Genomic DNA, 20,754 nt, shown 5'->3' on the forward strand with positions numbered 1-20,754 from the left:
GGTGGTCAAAAAGGAGGGTGGAAATGATGAATATGTTATATTCGGGACAGCCCTACTCATCCCCATCAGAGACTAAGTCGACCAAGATGATGTCGCCAGCTTACTTGACAATTGTGTTTGTGAATGGTCTGCATTTATATAGCACTTTTCAAGTCAATGAAGACCCCCCCAAAGCGTTTTACAATGTGCTTCACTGTAAAGTGGGTTTAAACTAGTTCCACAAAAGTGTGTATTTTGAAACCAGATGGTATCACGTTTCTGTTTCAAATATTGGTACTGCCCAAATGGGCGTTTCTTTCTTTCTTTCTTTGTTCTTCCTAAATAAATGCAGTTTGGTGGGGAAGGGCCCCCCAGAGTTAGGAGCGCGGCCGTGGAGATGGTTGTAAGTTCCTCCTCTCCCTCTCCAACTGGCAGTTGTAAAAAAAAGGTCGAATGCCTGATGTATCAGCCAACTTTAAAATGTCTCTCCCACATTCACACTTACCTATTCACGCACACACCAATAGTGGCCATCCAGCCATGCAAGGCGTCTACCTGCTTTTTGGGGGCATTAGGGATTCAGTGTCTTGCCTGAGGACACTTCAACATATAACACGGAGGAGACGGGAATCGAACTTGCGATCTCTTGATCCCAACACCAGCGCTCTACCTCCTGAGCTAATGCCGCCCTAATGAGGCGAGTCAGTGATCATTCATAAGTTTAGATGGCGAATGGCAGAGGGCTCAGCACACATCCTTGAGTGGAACTGGCTCTGAGTTGGTGAGGAGGAGCTGTGGTGGTAAAGTTGCACGGACTGAGTGGTTACAAAGAATGTTCATAGTCCTGCGACAAATGGAGGAAGAGACCCCTAGATGGGACGTGAGGCTGATAATATAATCAGCACATCCGACGACGCAGAGGGACCCTGATGTTTGGTGAACAAGGCCCTGATGACGTGGTAACGCTCAGGGAGGTTTTGACCATTTCAGACATCGAGGCGAGGGGTTGGACCCCACGTGGGGGTTTTCTTGCCACGCCCATGGGAGGAGCCGGCACACCAGCTGGCGGAGAGACGTGGGTCGAGAGAATATCGAGAGAGGAGGCCTGACGGAGACTCAAGCGACACTAATTCAGATAATTTGATTCAGTTCATTTAGTTAAATTGTTTAAGAAGTTAAATCTGCCCCCGTGTGAAAATGCCAGCTATTCTTGTCCATCTTTTCCCATCAAGGAACGAGCGTGCATTGTTAGGAGAATGCAGGTTGTGTTTGGTTAATGGAGTCAGATAACTAATTCGAACAATTTGGTAAACGGTACATTTTTAATAATTAATTTCTAACAGGGTGCATGTCCATGTAAAATTTTGTATAAGACCAGCAGAGCCTTAAAATCACATCTTCAACAGAAAGTCAATGCAGGAGTGCTAAAATTGGACTAATGTGATCAAACTTTCATGTCTTAGTTAAAAGCCTCACTGCAGCATATTGTAAAAGATGCAGGCTCTTGTTTTTGGACTTCAGGAGACCGGAGAGTAGTACGAGACGAGAGGAATTATAATAAAAGCAATCGAGGAAAAACACGTGATATAGCGGGAGTGTTGGCAGGTTATGTATTCCAAACCTGTATGTCACTATTAATAGAACCAGTAGATGAGTCATTTTGCATAGAAAATAGGCAACTTTGTTGAGTGAAGTGACGGAACCTGAGCTTGTTCAAAAGTGCCCTCCCCCAAAAAGCCAAAGAAATACCCATGACGTCACAACTGGTAATCGCGGAAGTGATCTTGGTGACCGAACACAGAAACGAGCACCGAGCTCTGAATTCGATTTCTACCTTAAGGTACGTTTTTCCCCTTTCACTGATTTTTCTAAGACTGACTAAAACGTCGACCGCTCTTGGACTTATGAGCGAAGTTTTAACTATCACACCGTCTCAGACGTCTTTGGTCTGCTTTAGCACTCGCGAAGGCTATATAGCTTAGCTAGCCAGATGACGGACAGGAAGAGTCAAAACATTATTTACTCCGAGTTAATTTTATATGTTTGGATTAGATAAATTGAAATTACTATTTCTATATGAGCAATGGTGTTTCACTTCGTAAAATTACCCTGCTGTTTGGATACCGTGCTGGGTAATGCTAACAGTTGAGGTAGTTCTGTGTCTTTTTCCTTTCATGGAGTGTATTTTGACATTATTTTGGATTTGTTGTTGTTTTTGTGTTTTCCTACCATGGCTTAGTCACGCTCACATGATTGAGTGACTTGCAGAAACAGAGGGTGTTGAGTGAGCCATGTTAAATTTCACTTCGAGAGTTGGTCATCTGGCATACAATATTTACGAAGTGGTGGACTGTCAGGGCCTACAAGGCCTTCTCTGCTGGCTGAAAAACACGGGAATCATTTGATGTTAAATACTTTTTGTCCATCAATACTTAGAAATTGTCAGTCAGCTTCATTTGATTGCTTCTCCCTTCTTATGCTGCTTCCAGGTGTGTGCTTTCATATTTAAGCATTCAACCAATCACTTATCTCCCATTGGTTGTTCCCTGTCACAGAAATCTACCCATTGGCCTTCACCCAAATTCCCGAAGACCACGTACTATAAAATCAGTCTTCAAGAAAGCTGTCTGTTTACCCAATCAGATTCCGAGTTGGCCTCTGAGCACCTCCTAGCAGCTATTTGGTATTTTCACCGGTTTCACCAACTATGATTGGCTAGGGGCGGTAATCTACCTCAGCGATCGCAGCCGTTAAACTTGAAATGACAAAGCTGTTCAAGGATTTATACTGGTGTGTTGATTTAATGGCAAAAGGTCAGACAGCTCTTAAGCAAACAAGCAAACCTTTCGCAGGCAGGAAAAGGTTTTGCCTATAGGCAAGCTCTTTTGCCCGAGACCAAGCCTGACTCGATCCAATTTTTAGGCCGGTCGGGCCTAAAACGTCAATCAGGGCCGAGCTTCTCCCTCACTGCCTTTTTTCCCGTATCCACCAGTCATTGTTCTTCTTTGTCTCAGTTTACACAGTCTTGTTTTAACTTGGGTTTTATTACAAAAGACAGGCTTTGCGTGTTGTCAGATCGCACAGCGCAGCATCCTTCGAATCCCCCTCTCGTGTAGACTGTATTGTCAACTAACTGGGCGGTGTCGGTCAAAATCACTTTTCCCCTGTCCCAGTCCTCACAGATGAAATAAAGCTGGTTTGTCTGCAAACTACACCCAATTAATACGGACTGGAGCTGAAGGCCTAGGTGTATTTACATATACATATACTTTTATTTACATATACTTTTATATATTTTTAAGTAAGCTATGCGTGTTTTTACATAGCATTCTAGGGTTCGTGCGGATCCTTTAAAAGTCATTGAATTCATTATTCTAAAAGTAAGGCCTTAATTGGCGTTAAAAAGTCTTAAATCCAATTTTAAAAGTCTTAAAACTTTGAACACATTAATAACATTTATATTCGTTGAACTGAAAGAATCATAGATATTTATTGTCTTTTCTAATAATTTACTGATTTACTTACGATCTGCAAACTCAGTGGAAATGTTTAAAGCTAGGCTTAAAACACATATATTCTAAAGCATATGAATATCTTATATTTTATGATGACAATATATGTGTATTACTTGTTATTGCAACATCCATTGCAGCCTGGTCATTCTAGAAGGGGGATTACCTCATGTACAGTCTCTTCTCAAGGTTTCTTCATTTTCCTCATGTTGAGGTTTTTGAGTTTTTCCTTGCCCTCATGGAAGTTTTAGATCGGGGGATGGTGTAATAATAGTATGTGGTTTGCAATAATCTGTGCAGCCCTTTGATACTCTTTGTGATTAAGGGCTATAAAAATAAACATGACTTGACTTAGATGATAACATGTGGCGACCACAACAAATTTCTCATGGCTAAAAGCGTTGCCAAGTATCGTGTACAAGGCACAATGTATTGTGCGCAAGAAATATTTGTGTTTTTTTGTCAATTTGGTCTTAAATTTGATTTTAAAGGCATTAAATAAGTCTTAAAAGGTCTTGAATTAAACTTGCTTTAAGCTTTAGGAACCCTGTATTCCAGTAATTTCTGACACATTACATAAAGCAGTTAGGATGGAAAGGAAAAGAAAATGCCATGTATGAAAATCACAAGGCCAACCGTTCGTCCCATAAATCGGAAAACGCCCTTACATTTACCGTTAAAATTGAGTTGGTTTGTGAACCATACATTTGAAATCTGCGATTAGAAGTATGACGCATGTTTTCATAGTGGTGGAAAACAAACAAGTATTTCCGCACTTCCGAGTATGAGTCATGAGAAACGCCGTCTTGTCCCCTTTTCACAACACAGACGACCCGGCCGATATGATGCCTGGTGGCTTCAAATCTGAGAGGTTAAGAGTCAACTTGCGGCTTGTCATCAACAGGCTGAAACTCCTTGAGAAAAAGAAAAGTGAGTCCTGATGTAATATAATCGCACAACTCCTGATTTTAATTCGATCCGTCCTCTTAACAATTTCAAAAACACAGCCGAGCTTGCTCAAAAAGCTCGGAAGGAGATCTCGGAATACTTGTCTTCGGGGAAAGATGAACGGGCGCGAATACGGGTGGAGCACATCATCCGAGAGGACTACATGGTTGAAGCCATGGAGATCTTGGAGCTTTACTGTGACTTGCTCCTGACACGATTCGGTCTGATCCAGAGTATGAAGTAAGGAGGGGATTCGGAAGAATAAATCAAAATCAGAAACACCTTTTTTATAATAATGATTGCGTGTTCATCGTTTTAGGGAGTTGGATCCAGGATTACAAGAGGCGGTGTCCACGCTTATCTGGGCAGCTCCTCGGCTCCAGTCAGAGGTGCTTGAATTAAAAATGGTAAGTACTCATTTAAAGCAAATAACACATTCAGCAGAAATGTCTGTTGTTCTTTAGTCTTGAATTATTCATCTCAACAGGTGTCTGAACAGCTCTGCGTAAAATACAGCAAGGAGTATGGCAAGCTATGCAGGACAAACCAGATTGGAACAGTCAATGAAAGGGTTGGAGATGTTTTCCTTCTTGTGACTGTCTCTAATACAAGTCTAATAACATGTTTCCTGTGTCTGCAGCTGATGCACAAATTGAGTGTGGAAGCTCCCCCCAAGATTTTAGTGGAACGCTATCTGATTGAGATAGCCAAGAACTACAACGTTCCTTATGAACCTGACGCCATGGTTCGGGTAAGAAGGGACCGTGCCTGTAATCTGGATCTCATCATGTTGTTAAGTTACTGACAATATTTTTTCTGTCTGACAGCCTGAGGTGGGATGTGATGAAGACCTGATTGACATGAATCATGACAAAAAGTCAGGAGGAGGAAGGGGAGGTGGAGGAGGGGGTGGTGGCGGATTCACAGCTCCAGTCATGCCCATGCCTATGCCCATGCCAATGCCCATGCCAACACCATTCAACTATCCAACTCCCAAAGGAGTAAGCTTGATATATATATATATTTTTTTTAAGTAAAATTCAAGTAATTTGCTTTATTTATTACACTATTTCACACATTAGACTGTTTTTTATAGATTTTAATTCCATTCAAGGTACAGTTTGTGAAATTTAGCGCATACTCAATGTGACCTAACAATTCAGTACAGTACCTCGCACAACACACATTTTCAATGACTACAAATTTATTATTTGCGAGTGAGTGAGTGAGTGAGTAACCTGTCATCATCAGTCAGAGTGGTGAGCAGGATCTTGCTTTAGCAGCTAACGAAAGTGGCTAGTAGGAGAATAAGTAAAAAGCAATAACTAGACATATGATCATGCTGATATGTATTTTGGTGAAAACCAAATCAAATTTCTTTTTGAAATATTGTTGAATTTAAATGTTTAAAGGGTTCGCACAGGTGCTTGAAATCCTTGAAAATTTGTAAGGAATGAAAAGTGTTTAAATTTTGTGTGCAGTGCTTGAAATTTTTGCCGTGTTTATCAACAAGTCTGCTAGAAAACGACACTGACAACGCTCTTTGGTGGCTTAGCTTTGCCATTGTATTTCTGTTTTTCTCATGATTAACGGCAGCTGGCATTAGTTTTTATGGCATTGTCCAATGAGGCGTCATCTCACCCTAAATAACGCATCAAAAGGACAAGTAAAAAGACCAAGACGCCGAGCTACTGTTGTTTTATGGACTCTTGCTAGAAAACAGAAAATACAAACAATGGCTAAAACGTGGAATAAATCTGCACACCGCATGCTGTAAAATATGCAAAATATAAAACCAACTCTCCATATCACGGGTGAATCGGGTCTCTCCAGGCGTATGAAAGGGAAAATACGGAGATTACTATCTTATTTTTCTAACCCTTTGCTACATGCTACACCAAAACAAAAACAAAATGCTGAAATTTGTATTAGTGATGGTTAGTAATGATTCGGGTAAAAACACATTTACACATGTATTGTTCAGATCAACAAGTATATTCACAATTTACTAAGACGAAAACATCATGTCTTGATAAATGCACACGTAAGATTAGAAATCCCTTATGTGTATGTATGTATGTATATATATATATATATATATAGATAGATAGATAGATAGATTGATTGATTGATTGATTGATTTGTGGACCTAAAGATTGCGTACATATTTGAGGACTTGAAAAAAAAAAATATATATATATTCGCACTTTAACTTGATTACTTTCAATTACTTTTGGATTACTCCAATACCAAATATACTAATAAAAGACAAAAGAAACTAAATATGAATAAAATTATGACTCACAACACGCTGTAAGCTTTCTCTCCTGGCTTTGATCTCCGGCAAAACTAACATAAAATGCGACAGAAACAAAATGAAAATAAATCCAAACAGCTTGCCAACATCATTTTTGCCGTTCCATGTATTCCATTACGCCCCAAGCCTGCACAAAATTTAGTAATTTTATTTTTCCAACCCTGTATATTTGTGCATTTGTAAAATACATGAATAAGTTGTGCATCTGAAAAACACATGTGTGAATATTTTAAGACCTCTCTCCTGATAAACATATATACATATACACACTCGGCACCAAATTACTAAACACACACCGCATCCAATCGTATATGACACAAAAATGAGTGTTGAATGCAACTGCACAGACTAGGACTGCACCATTAACCGAAATCTAATAGATACTTTGTGACGAAATGAGATTGTGTAATCGCAAAACACTGCATTTTTATCCCCAAGGATTTAAAGATCCATGTTTTTTTTCCCCATTTGTTATCTGAGGATGGAGTTTTTGGACTACCAGTATTGTCACATTTCGGGTTTTAACGGTGCCGGACAATCGGAGGCGTTTTAACGGCACTAGCCGATAAAAGCGAACTAAAGTTTGCAAGCTATGCCTCACACGAGGAATCAAACATTAAATAATGGTCAGCAGATAACAACCATAACAAAGCTCCCCAGAAGAGGGCGCTGTTTTCTTAAGGTTAGAGCATGTCATTATTATTAAGTACTCACAGAAAACAAAATTAGCACAGAAAATGCAGCTTATAAAGCAAAAATCGCATTCAAATTGTTATATGGGTCTGAAAAACCGCGATCGGGTTATTTTACAAAATCGTGTAGCAAATGTCGTCCACGCAATGCACACCACAATAGGCAGCATTCGATGACCTCAAACAACAGGGCTATGCATTGATTCACATAGGATTTCTCCTTTCAATGGTACTGTAGAAAATAGAAAATTTGCCTTAAGTCCTTGTACGAACCCTGTAAAATGTTATTTTCATCTTTAGTAAACGGCTGTTGTATTTTTTACCAGGAACCATTCAATCCAGCCATTGGATCCTACAACAGCTTTCCGCCGACCATGGGAGGAGGGCAGCCTCCTCAGCTGCCCACTTCTCCCCCTACATACGAGTCCGTAAGTGACCCGACTCGCCCCATCCATGAGTCTCCCTCCCCATTCCCACAGACGGAGAGACCGACAGGGCAGGGCACCACTCAGGGAAGAGTTGTTCACTCAGCTTCCGCTATTACTTCTGCACTTTTATATCTTTACCTACATTTAATTTCTTTTGCTTTGTATGTGCAAATGTAGGTAGCACAAATAGCTGATGCGTATAACAAGCACTAACAACTCAGTGGTCCCACTAACTGACCTAGGATTAGATTGGACGGAGTATTGTGCTGCAATGGGGACTCGAAAGGCGGTGGCGGTTTCCTCATTGAGCCCCACAACCATTTTACTATGTTTTTCTATTCTTTAAGCACTAACACAGCATAATGTATGTATACATAAATTGATCATTTGAAATTATTGTCTCAAGCCCCCTTTTTCTGTTTTAGATTGATGACCTAAAACACTCTTCTCCTTCTCAGGCCACAGGTAAGCTCTCACAATGGTGCTGCACAGATGTGTAAAGGTTGTCTTTTGTAACAAAATCCAAGTTAAACAAGACCGTAATAAAAAAGACAAAGAAGAAAAATGATGGGTGGGTAATAATAATAATGAGAAATGTGGGAGAAAAGATTAGCGTGAATAGAAAGCACCGACCTGGCACAAATTTCAGATCGGGTTTGGCTAGAGCTTGGGCTTAAGATCTTACATCTTGGCTGAAAGTGGTTGACAAAACCCTTTTCCGCTTGTGAAAGGCTTGCTGGTTTCTGAGTTGTCTTGATGCCTCCCTATTAAATCAAGATAATTTCTTGTGCAGCTAGGTCTCTTTAAGTTAAACAGCTGTTGGCAAAATTGCTTTGGTGGATTACCACCCCCCTGCCAATCATAGTATGTGAAACTAATGGCGTTTCGCTACTGCTAGCAGGCTGTCAGACACCAACTGATTGGGTAAACCACCGGCTTTCGTGAAGACTGGATTTTTTTGTGAAGGCTTACGGATAGATTTCTGAGCCTTGCAACAACGAACTGGCTGAAATGTAATGGTTAAATGCGAAAGTATACATCTGGAACAGCAAAATTTGAAATTATTAAATAAGTATGAATGTACAAAATATAATAAACATCACGTGATTCAGATATTTTAAGCCATCAGAGAAGGCCTTGCAGGCCCTCGCGGCTCACCACTGATAGATTATCATTATATCGTTAACCATTGTTTGCCGGGCCGGATTAAAAAGCCTGACAGGCCACTAATGGTTAAAAATAATGGTTAAAAATAAATAACAGGCTGGATAAGGTTAGTTGTGGACAGGGTGCAAGTGTATTCCAGTGTCAGTGCTTCCCATATCGGATTTTTATGTGTCAAGTTTTAACACGGGCAGCACGGCGGCACAGTGGTTAGTGTGCGGCACAGTTCTGAGGTCATGAGATCGAACCTCCTGTGTGGAGTTTGCATGTTCTCCCCGTGCTTGTGTGAGTTTCCTCCGGGCACTCCGGTTTCCTCCCATATTTCAAAAACATGCATTTCCGGTAATTGGCCGGTCCAAATTGTCCCGAGGTTTGAATGAGCGAACTGTCTGTCCCTGTGTGCCATACGACTGGCAGGCTACCAGTTCAGGGTGTCCCCTGCCCACTACCCAAAGATAGCTGGGATGGGCTCCAGCACCCCCGCGACCCTACTGAGGTAAAGCGGTGCAGATAATGGATGGATGGGTGGAAGTTTTAACACATTATCTCTTTGCTCAAATAACGGCCTGACAATGCCCGCATATGGTGCCGCAGGCCCGGCGTCTGGAATCTACGACAACAATGCCCTTCCGGAACTTCCCTCCGTCCCTGACACACTCCCAGCAACTTCGGTGGGCGCGAACACAACCGCTACCGATGACATCGACTTTGACGACCTAACACGACGCTTCGAAGATCTCAAGAGGAAGACTTAAAGCTGTTTTTTTCCGAAAAGTAACAACACGCTTGGGGCTCAGGACTCGCATACGTATATAGACAAAACTAACCTTGCGCTTCATTCTTACCTCGTATAGATTTAATATGGACATCAGTGTGTTGGGACTATGAAATCATCATTATCAATTTTTTTTTGCCAGTCAAGGATATATTTCTGCTGGTTTTAAATTTTATCAGTATGTTCTTAAACTTACACAGCCATTTCTCATATCATGCTGTTTGACCTAAATAATCTAAATCCTCTCGTCTACTGATGGAGTATTCTTCAAAATATTTGTGTGTTTCCGTCCCGCTAAATGTCACCTGCCCATGCCATCATTGTTACCGTGCACTGTAACGCCGTAATCTTTGCCACCGACTCGTTCGGTCGCATCTTGTCAAACAAGTCCGACTGCCCGGCCCAGCGTCTCTCAATCTTTGTTTGTTTCAGTTCACGGAATTGGGTCGAAAAAGATTTCCGAAAAAGAGGCTTCTCTGTTACTTGCTTTGTCATCACAGCACTTATCATATACTCATTGGATGAATGCTTCTTTTACAAACACCCAATGTAATTGAGGGAGGGGGGGGTGTTAATCTCAAGCCTGTTAATATAACTTCAAATAAAGTACCTTCACTGAAATATATAGTGTTCAAAAAGGCATGAGCTCAAAAGACTCGATTTACATGCACATTTCCCACACTGATATTCAAGACAGTTCCTCCTTATGTGTCTTACACTGTATGTGTTGCTGTATTTGCCTTATTGTCCATCTCACCAGAGGCCTTGCCAGGTTGTACAAGGACAGTACATCTTGCATTTACAGTCCATCAAGATTGGATGCATTTTTTGTATTGTATAGAGGTTTACTTTCCATGAAATATTTGGTCAAAGGCAATATTGGTAGGATTTATGTGTTGTTATGCATACTGTGTGTCATCCATCTTAGACACTCTCATTTCTTTTGGCTTTAAATGATTTAGCAGATTTTGGAAGTCATGTAACTGTAAGGAGGAAGCTGATCCCCCTCGTGACACTTTATAGAGCTCCACTTTTGTATTCCATGTGTTGAACAATGTGTTTTTCCATCAGTATAATAAAACCAAAGTTATGAAGTGAAGACTTTTGTGTGATCAACAAAAAATTGACCCATCATGTAGTAATGAGTTTAACATGAAATGTAGTGCATAATAGGGGCGGCGCAGTGGTTAGCGTGTGTGCGGCAGTTTTGAGGTCATGAGATGGAATCTCCTGTGTGGAGTTTGCATGTTCTTCCCGTGCTTGTGTGGGTTTTCCCCGGGCACTTTGGTTTCCCCCCAAATTCCAAAAACATGTATGTCAGGTGAATTGGCCGGTCCAAATTGTCCTTCGGTGTGAATGAGCGAGTGAGTTGTCTGTCTCTGTGTGCCCTGCGACTGACTGGCAACCAGTTCAGGCTGCCCAAAGACAGCTGGGATGGGCTCCACGTCCCCCGCGACCCTACTGAGGATAAGCAGTGCAGATAATGGATGGATGGATGTAGGGTTGGCATGCAGCCCCACGGTGCCGAGGTTCACCTACCACAGCCTCTTTGTGTGGAGTTTGCATGCTCTCCCCGTGCCTGCATGGGTTTCCTCTGGGCACTCCGGTTTCCTCCCACATTCCCTAAAACATGCATGTCAGGTTAACTGGCCGGTCCAAATTATCCCTAGGTGTGAATGAGTGAGCGAATTGTTTGTACCTGTGTGCCCTGCGACTGGCTGGCAACCAGTTCAAGGTGTCCCCTGCCCATTGCCCGAAGATAGCTGGGATGGGCTCCAGAACCTCCGTGACTCTACTGAGTATAAGCGGTGCAGATAATGGATAGATGTTTTAAATGAGTGCTAATTTGGTTGTAATTAAGCAGCTTTAACCAAGCCATACTCTACCTAAACAGCTAGTACACACATAAATTGTGAAAAAAAGCATACACTTGGTACACATGAGGAAGTGTTCACAGATCAGCCAATGATCAATTACAAGGAAAATGCTCCAAAAGTCTTTGGCCTTTTTGACATTAAATATCTCGAAAATTATTCAGGACTGGAGCTTCACGGTTTCAGAACACAACACTGCCAGACAGATGGATTGGACAGTCAGAGCAGAATGATCACGATCTCATGTCCTGGCCATCTAAAACTCCAGATCCCACACCATGCGATTTCTTTGGCGGAGTTTTCTGAAAGGATTAGTCCATATGACCCCTATTCCAACAGACGTGGATAAGCGGAAGGCGCAAATTAATAACAGAAACTGTTGCAACCAATGACAATGCAACGCTGGGACGCGTTTGGCAAGAATTTGACTATCGGCTTGATTTGTGTCGTGTCACCAATTTTGCTCACATTGAATAGCTATGAAAGTCCCTTGTAAAAAGTGAGCTTACAATCTTTCAGAATTTCCCAAATGTGTTTTTATATCCTCAGTGGCGATTTGTGAATTTCCCTGCGGGGATGAATAAAGTATCTATCTTGTTTCACCAGGCAAACCAGGGAGTTGCTTGGGACTCCCACTAGATGGCGACAGATAGTCAAAATTTGCGTTGCAGTTGATGGAGAAGTTGAGTCGAGGTTTGAAAATTGCGTTATGAGACCCTCATTTTGAAGAGAAACTATCCTTCCCGGAATGAAAAAAAAAAACAAATAAGAAAAATAAGAGAAGAGAAGAAAGTAATATGGTGGTAGCAATTGGACGAGGTGTTGATGTATACATTAAATAGAAATAAAGGTATAAAAGAGTATACGCAATACATTCTAAAACAACATGTTTGCCTTAATTTGTGATATTTAGAGGTTATGAACTCATTTATCAAACTTCATGAACTGCTTCCAGGCTAAAACAATTGGTACTAAAAAGAAAAAGAAAAAATAAATAAATGAAAATAATGTCGCCTACGTACTAGGCAAAAAAAAGTGTTGAGCGGATTGTCGAAACTATCCATCCATTATCGGTACGGCTTATCCCCAGTAGGGTCGTGGGGGGTGCTGGAGCTCATCCCAGCTATCTTTGGGCAGTGGGCAGGGGACACCCTGAGCTTGGTTGCCAGCCAATCACAGGACACACAGAGACAGACAACTGACTCGCTCATTCACACCTAGAGACAATTTGAACCAGCCAATTCACCTAACATGATTCATGCATGTTTTTAGAATGTGGGAGGAAACCCACGCAGGCACGGGGAGAACAAGCAAACTCCACACAGGAGGTTCGATCTCATGACCTCAGAACTGTGCCACACACGCTCTAACCACTGCGCCGCCGTGCTGCCCTGTCGAATCTACTACTTATAATTTTTGCAAAAATGTAGCATCATTATCTTGCTTTGGTCAACTAGAGTTAAGGAGACCATCATATACCAGAACTTGTCTGCATTCAAATGACAAACATTTTTCTTTTTTCAAGTATTAATTAAATAAAATTTCAGCTACACGCATGCACCTCCTTGATACTAGAAAAAACATTTTTGAAACGGAACACATTTTTTCTAGGTGGACCGAAGTTAACGTGGATGATCTTAAGAAATCTCTTAAAATATTACCATTTCCTTGATATTCTGTATAAATTATTATAAAGAAAATCTTGAAATTTGATACACAAATGGATTAATCGTGATTTGGATGTCACCTAAAAGCATTTACTTACCGCAAACACAACCAAAAGGTCAACAGGATAAAAGGAGTTTATAAAATGAGATATTTTTTTTTAAAGTCAAAACACATTTGCAGATTATTTTCGAGTAAACCTTGACTACATTTCTTCTGGTACGCTCAAGTCTTGAAGGAAGAAAAAAAAGGATCTAGAATTAAAAGGTTGAAAAGGGAAGCATTAAAAAATGGTCAGGTTTTGGAATTTAAACATATATATTTGCATTTGTTTTGTTTTTGTAAATGGATGAGAGCTAATAAGCTATGCCTCTTATCACTCCTTTCTGAATATGTCTTGTTTTCTATTACTTCATTTTGTGGTTTATGTAGCTCCCTCATTTTTTTTATTTTTGCATTTTTACATGTTTTCATTTCCCAAATTTTTTTAGACAGCGATCAGAAAGCCTTACTCAAAATTTTGGATGGACTTGCCCCCTCATATATTTCTGATAAAGTTTCACTCTATGTTCCTGTTCAGGGCCTTCGCCCTTTGTAACAGAAAAGCGTCTTTTGTACCATATTTCGAAACATTATTAAAATTCAAACATTAGTCAAATAACTCAGTACCTATTCTCCCAAAACAAACAACGGACTGGGACGACATATTTTGTCTGCATGCAGTTGTTGTACCTGCTCAAAATGGCTGACATGGTGCACAGCCGAACTCTAGGTCATTGTTTTTCCAAATTGTTTTTAACAAAAAGTCCAAATAAAAGTTAAAATGGATGTCTTTCAATGTGTATTTACTCGTCAAGAACAAAAAAAAGTATCGTAACGAAACGGTATTGATCAATACATGCCAGAATTTACTTGGATCGGATCGATATCAAAATTCCCAGTGTTTCTGAAAATCTCTCCTACCACTTCCATCACGCACTCCCTTACCTCCTTTCCTAAGTCCCCCAAACACTAAAAACTAAATATGTGTAGCAAAAAAAATTCAGTGTTTCTCTCCTTTTATGAAAAGTCTGGTAATCGTGCTTTGAAAGGTATATTGTGTAATATGTAACCACTAGATGGCACTGTAATGCTAACGAAAACCTGTGCCAAATGAGCACAACGTAGCAGCAAGAACCCAGACAAACATGGTTGGGACTATAACCACGGATATCGCTATGTGAAAGACATACACATTTTCTCGACCTATAAATATTTATAAAAACATTAACATTGGTATGATCGTTCATGTATATTTTGCCAAGTATTAAAAACAAAGTTTTTTTTGTCCCACTAAGCAGCTCTAAATACTACACACTGTCCCTTTATGGATTAACTTAATACAATTCTCAATTAATACTGCCAAAAACAGGAAAAGATGTATGTTTTGTCCAGGGTTGGGTAGGGTTACTTTAACTTGATTACTTTCAATTACATTTGGATTACTCCAATACCAAATATGCAAATAAAAGACAAAAGAAACTAAATATGAATAAAATTACTACATTTTGTGCAGGCTTGGGGAGTAACGGAATACATGTAATGGCAAAAATAATGTTTGCAAGCTGTTTGGATTTATTTTCATTTTGTTTCTGTCGCATTTTATGTTAGTTTTGCCGGAGAACAAAAATATCAAAGACAGGAGAGAAAGCTTACGACGTGTTGTGAGTCATAATTTTATTCATATTTAGCTTCTTTTGTCTTTTATTAGCATATTTGGTATTGGAGTAATCCAAAAGTCATTGAAAGTAATCCAGTTAAAGTAACCCTACCCAACCCTTGTTTTGTCTAAACGCAATTGCCGTCCCTACCTAAACCAGCTAACCCTGTGCGCATGCGCGCGCCCTCATTCGTGCCGGTTCTTCACCATATCGTTGTTAACAAATAATCTCAAAATAATTATTATTGAGCGGACTGAAGCTGCTGGGTCATCAGTTAGTCGCTTCTTCAATTGACGCTAACGGTATAAATAGAATTTTCGTGTCCTAACAAACTATTCCAGTTGCGCGTCTTAGCTAGCGCGTTAGAGCTGGTTTAGCTTAGAGCGTTAGCGGCTAACATAGTGACGCGACGCATTTGCAACTCGGCACAAAACACTCATTTAGAGATTAAATATTGTGATTAAAGCACGCAATTGTGCACGAGAATGGAGGACGATTACAAGGAAGACTTTAGCGGACTACGGGAGGAAATACAGCCACAACCTTGTAAGTTCCCAACACAATCGTCTACAGGTGGTTCTGATAAATAGCAAAATTGGTACGCGAAATACATATAACACATATTATAAGGTTATTAGAGTAGGCTCCCTTTCTACGACATGAATTTGTTCTGAGGTTGGAATAGCAAAGTGAAATTGTCTGATAGCGAGGGATAGAAAGAAACCTGTGATAACTAATACATACCAAAACGATCGCTTTACACGTTAGACTACCGCTTTTCATCCCCTCAACATCGCGTATGATTAAAAAGAAAATCTACCGTTTTTTTAACAACCACAAATCTTGACTCCATCCATCCATCCATTAACTTCCGCTTATCCGGGTTCGGGTCGTGGGAGCAGCATTCTCAACAGGGAAGCCCAGACCTCCCTACCCCCAGCCACTTCTTCTACCTTATCCGACAGGATCCAGAGGCATTCCCAGTCCAGCCTAAAGACATAGTCTCCCGAGCGTTTCCTGGGTCATCCCCGGGTCCTCCTGCCGGTGGGACATGCCCAGGGAGGCATCCTTATCAAGGATTTTATACATTGGACTATAAAATATTTTATACGATTGAATACAAGTTACATTTATTGAGTGCAATGAAGATTTTCACCGAGTAGGCTTAAGCTCAATGACAGGTCACGCTGATCCGAATGCGGAATGTTTTGTGTAGTTCTGTTGATAACAGGACTCTGACGCGGGACGGCGGGCGATGTTTTGAGAGCAAGGCCCTGATGACGCAGAAACGCTCGGTGTCGTTTTTGAGTTTTTCAGACATCGGGACGCTCTTCTCCGAGATGGAGTAGCCCACGTGGGGGCTTCCCTGGCACGCCAATGGGAGGAGCCGGCCCACCAGCTTGCGGAAAAACGTGGGCCGAGAGAAGAAAGCGAGAGAACGAGAGAGGAGGCTTGACAGAGACTTGAGCGACACTAATTCGGCCATATTCGATGGAGTACACTTAGTTAAATAGTTAAAGAAATTAAATCTGCTCCTGTGTGAAAATGTTGGCTATTCTCGTCATCTTTAACATCAAGAAACGAGCGCGCATTGTTAGGTGAATGTAGGTTGTGTTTGGTTAATGGAGTCAGATAACTAATTCGAACAATTTGGTAAATGATACACTTTTTCATATTTAATTCCTAACACTTATCAAATGGTGAGACCACTTCAACTGGCTCCTCTCGATGCGGAGGAGCAGTAGCTCTACACAGAGTCCCTCCTGGATGACTGATCTTCTCACCTTATCTTTAAGGGAGAGCCCAGCCACCCTGCGGAGGAAACCCATTTCAGTCACTTGCATCTGGGATCATGTTCTTTTGGTCATAACACACAGTTCATGACCATGGGTGAATGTAGAAAGGTAGAAGGACCGGTAAATCGAGAGCTTTGCCTTTCGGCTCAGCTCCCTCTTCACCATGACAGACTCGAGGGTAGTATTTTAGTCTACGGCTGCTTTATTTTGAAGAGAGATAAGTCTTTGTGCCTGAATAACCCGTTCCACCGATCACATTTGATTTTTTTTGTTTTGGTAAAAGTTTGCCACTTCCGTATACAAAAAAGTCACATGTCATTGTTTTTTTTTATATTTTCTCGCGCTTAAAGGTAGAGTGTGTGACAAAATGTCAAAAGGTTGGGATGTATGTATGTATAAACTGTAGCTAATGCGGTCAAACCGCCGGTACCCTAAATGAAAACAATAAAATGATGAAATAGTATACAGTAAGTATTTCGTATGTTGATTATTTGTGTGTTAGATTTAATCACGTGTACATTTATTCATAATGTTAAGTAAAAATGACATTTTATTTAACTGTGTTGTGACGTTACTTGTCAAGTCACGTTTATTTGTATAGCCCTTAATAATGAGTCTCAAAGGGCTGCACAAACCACAGATTATTATGACACCATACCCTGATCTAAAACCTGCATGAGGGCAAGGAAAAACTCAAAAACCTGAGCATGAGAAAATGAAGAAACCTTGACAAGGGACTGTACGCGAGGTAAACCCCCTTCCAGGATGACCAGGCTTCAACGAATGGTGTATTAAGAAACAAAACTAAGATATAAAATAATGGAAGTATAATAAAAAATAAAATGAAAGGATGATCGGGTTGTTGGCACAATGGAGATAGTGGGTGGATGCAGTGTTGGAGGGGGCGGATGTGGGCGGATGAAGGAACCGTGGTTTCAAATTTGAACTGATTTTAAAACATTGCACTTGTAACATTTACTTGTCGTAATTGCCTCCTTTTTTTCTACTTAATTGTAACGTTATAAATTAAAGTTAATTAAGTTCTGATTGTCATGCAGTTACGGCCCTGCAACTTTACGATGCATTTGCTTTCTTCATACTTCTTGATAATCGCTAGCTTTATTTCCATTATTGTCATGTTTTTGTTTCTTAAGCATCACTGCAAGCCTTGAACTCATAGCGAATACAGAACAAGAAAATAGAGTATTGTATCATCGACACACAAAGTCTTATGAAGAACATGAGATTTGGAACTGAATGAAGGGGAAGGCATTGTGGGAGGGAGTTCAGCCAACAGTATAACAGCATTTCCATGATCCTATGACGAAAACCAATAGCAGACCAGCGACATGACGCAACATTGACTAGATCTTGAAGAGTTACCTTGTTTTTGGGCACCCAAAATAATTTGTTGTCGATGTGGTAGTGGAGAAAATGCGTAAAGTGGGGGCGGAAAATATTACATTTCTCACCATAAACTGAAAATTTCGTATGCTGGGGTAGCCATATCCCGGGGTGTTCTGTCTATGGAACATATAGTGACAGAAAATCACCAAAAGTGACTCATGAGTAATCATTGACTTTTTCCTGTGTCCTGCAGATGAAGAACTTCGTTCCGATCAACAGAAGCTGTTTTTTCCGCATATGAAGGAGGCGGAGAAACCACAGTCCACTCACATAAAAGAAGAACAGCAGGAAGATGAAATCACCATTTTTCCTTTGACAATCACCACCGTCAAAATTGAAAAAGAAGAGAGTCAAGAATTGCAATCAGACAGCTTCATGAGGCCACTCTCGGAGGACGATGACGTAACGTCCTCCAATACTGACATCGATGAGGATGAAGACGGAGACTCGAAAGAGACAAAATGTCCTCAGTGTGACAAAACCTTCATTAACAAGTATTCCCTACAAAGGCACACCATAGAAAAACACACCGGGAAGACAGCTTTTGTGTGTACAGTTTGCGGGAAGATGTTTTCCGCCAAGGCGAGGCTGACAGCGCACACAAGGACACACACTGGGGAGAAACCCTTTGCCTGTTCAGTGTGTGGCTCGCAATTTAGAGAGAGGGGACATTTGAAAATGCATAGAAGAAAACATACGGGAGAAAAACCTTTTGCTTGCATAGAGTGTGGGAAACGATTCACACAGAATGACTCCCTGGTGATTCACACAAGATCACACACTGGAGAAAAACCTTACGTCTGCTCAATGTGCGGGAAAGGTTTCTCCATAAAGAGTAATTTAACAACGCACATGACGACGCACACCGGGGAAAAACCATTTGTTTGTTCAGTATGCGGTAAAAGATTTTCTGTTAAATGTTATTTTCAAAAACACATGAGCACACACACAAGGGAGAAACCCTTTTCCTGCCTCATTTGTGGGAAATCATTTAACAGAAACGAACACTTGACAGTACACTCAAGAACACACACTGGGGAAAAACCTTTTGTCTGCTCAGTTTGTGGTAAAACATTTTCAGTCAAGACAAATTTAACAGTGCATACAAAAACACACACTGGAGAGAAAACGTTTTCTTGCTCAGTCTGTGGAAAAGCATTTTATTGAAATGTAGATTTAAAAAGACACTCAAGAATACACACAAGGTAAAATCCTTTTGCCTGCACCGTTTGCGGAAGATCGTTTTCTGCTAAGGCAAGTCTAACTGAACACACAGAGAAAAAAACGTTCTCTGTGGAGACAAATTTGACAATGGGAAAAAACCTTTTGCCTGCTCAGTTTGTGGTAAAGTTTTTTTCTGTAAAGGCGAGTTTAACTGTACATACGCGAATGCACTATGGTGAAAAACCTTTTGCCTGCTGAATTTTTGGTAAAACCTTTTCCCGAAACACAGTTTTTGCAAGACATACAAAATGCACATTGCAGAGAAAATTGATTAGTTGCCCTAGATTACTAAAATAATACTTAGTGTACCTGTACATAGAGGTATAAACATTGCGGATATTAAACGAATGCTATACATTTTTTGTCAGTTCTCGCGATTCAATCAGAAAGGAATTATATTTTAGGTGAAAATGATCTTCACTGGAAATAAACCCTATGTTGAATGTGAGAATATTCATAGGAGTCACTTACTATTCGGCCAAAATAAACTGACGAAAAGAAAATCCAAAGTTAAGAGGGGGCAAAATGGTCAGGGGAAAATAAAATTCGAGTTAGCAACAAATTTGGAGATTTACAAGAAATATCACTATTTTTGCAGCAAACAATTAAAATTGACATTTTTGGGGATAATGGTGACAAAACATTTGAGAAAAATATTCAATTTTCAGGAAAAAAAAAATCTGATTTCTTACACTGTAATCAGCATTTGGGAAAAAGCAGCTGATTTATGAGAAATACACACAAGTTTGCAATTTGGTAAGTGAACAAAGTTGAATATTACCTAGCAAATATCTACCTACCCACCACACTGGGGTGAAACCCTTCGCCTGTTCATTCTGCGGGAGGAGATACTCCAGGAACACCAGACGCTTGAAGACGCTCAGACAGACACACACTGGGGAAAAACCTTTTGCCTGTTCTCTGTGCAGTCTGAGATACGCAGGCGCACACTGGGGAGAAACCTTTCGTCTGTTCCGTGTGTGAGAAATCTTAACAGAAAGACTAATGTAGCGGAGCATAAATGTTTTGGGGGAGAAGAGCAGCAGACAATGACTCGGTCATTCATTACGCTAGAAAGTGCAGTTGCTATGCTAAGAAAAGTAACTGCGATGAAGTTGCAGAAGAAGACAAAAACTAAATCAGGTTGTGCCTGTAATCACTTGTATTCCATGCCTCCTGATGCATTAACCCAATAAAGAAAATGTATTCATTAGCTACACAGCTTATCCTCAGTAGGGTCACGGGGGTGCTGGAGCCCATCACAGCTATCCTC

The 20,754-nt window shown here is 40.6% G+C and overlaps 2 protein-coding genes across 2 annotated transcripts; both read left to right on the forward strand.

Moving 5' to 3' along the window:
* Window positions 1-1,664: 1,664 nt before the first annotated feature.
* Window positions 1,665-10,914, forward strand: ist1 (IST1 factor associated with ESCRT-III). Its single transcript, XM_088333716.1, has 10 exons — window positions 1,665-1,819; window positions 4,320-4,421; window positions 4,499-4,679; window positions 4,759-4,846; window positions 4,927-5,010; window positions 5,080-5,190; window positions 5,267-5,440; window positions 7,775-7,876; window positions 8,302-8,341; window positions 9,635-10,914. Exons 2-10 carry the CDS (start codon window positions 4,334-4,336, stop codon window positions 9,793-9,795), a joined length of 1,029 nt encoding a protein of 342 aa, XP_088189842.1. The 5' UTR covers window positions 1,665-1,819; window positions 4,320-4,333; the 3' UTR covers window positions 9,796-10,914.
* A 4,318-nt stretch (window positions 10,915-15,232) lies between these two features.
* Window positions 15,233-20,698, forward strand: LOC148366893 (uncharacterized). The gene is made up of 2 exons (XM_088333717.1): window positions 15,233-15,600; window positions 18,451-20,698. Exons 1-2 carry the CDS (start codon window positions 15,540-15,542, stop codon window positions 19,422-19,424), a joined length of 1,035 nt encoding a protein of 344 aa, XP_088189843.1. The 5' UTR covers window positions 15,233-15,539; the 3' UTR covers window positions 19,425-20,698.
* Window positions 20,699-20,754: the final 56 nt, after the last annotated feature.

This window comes from Urocampus carinirostris, chromosome 4 (assembly GCF_059441175.1).
Source record: "Urocampus carinirostris isolate Australia breed hairy pipefish chromosome 4, RoL_Ucar_1.0, whole genome shotgun sequence".
Lineage (NCBI taxonomy): Eukaryota > Metazoa > Chordata > Actinopteri > Syngnathiformes > Syngnathidae > Urocampus > Urocampus carinirostris.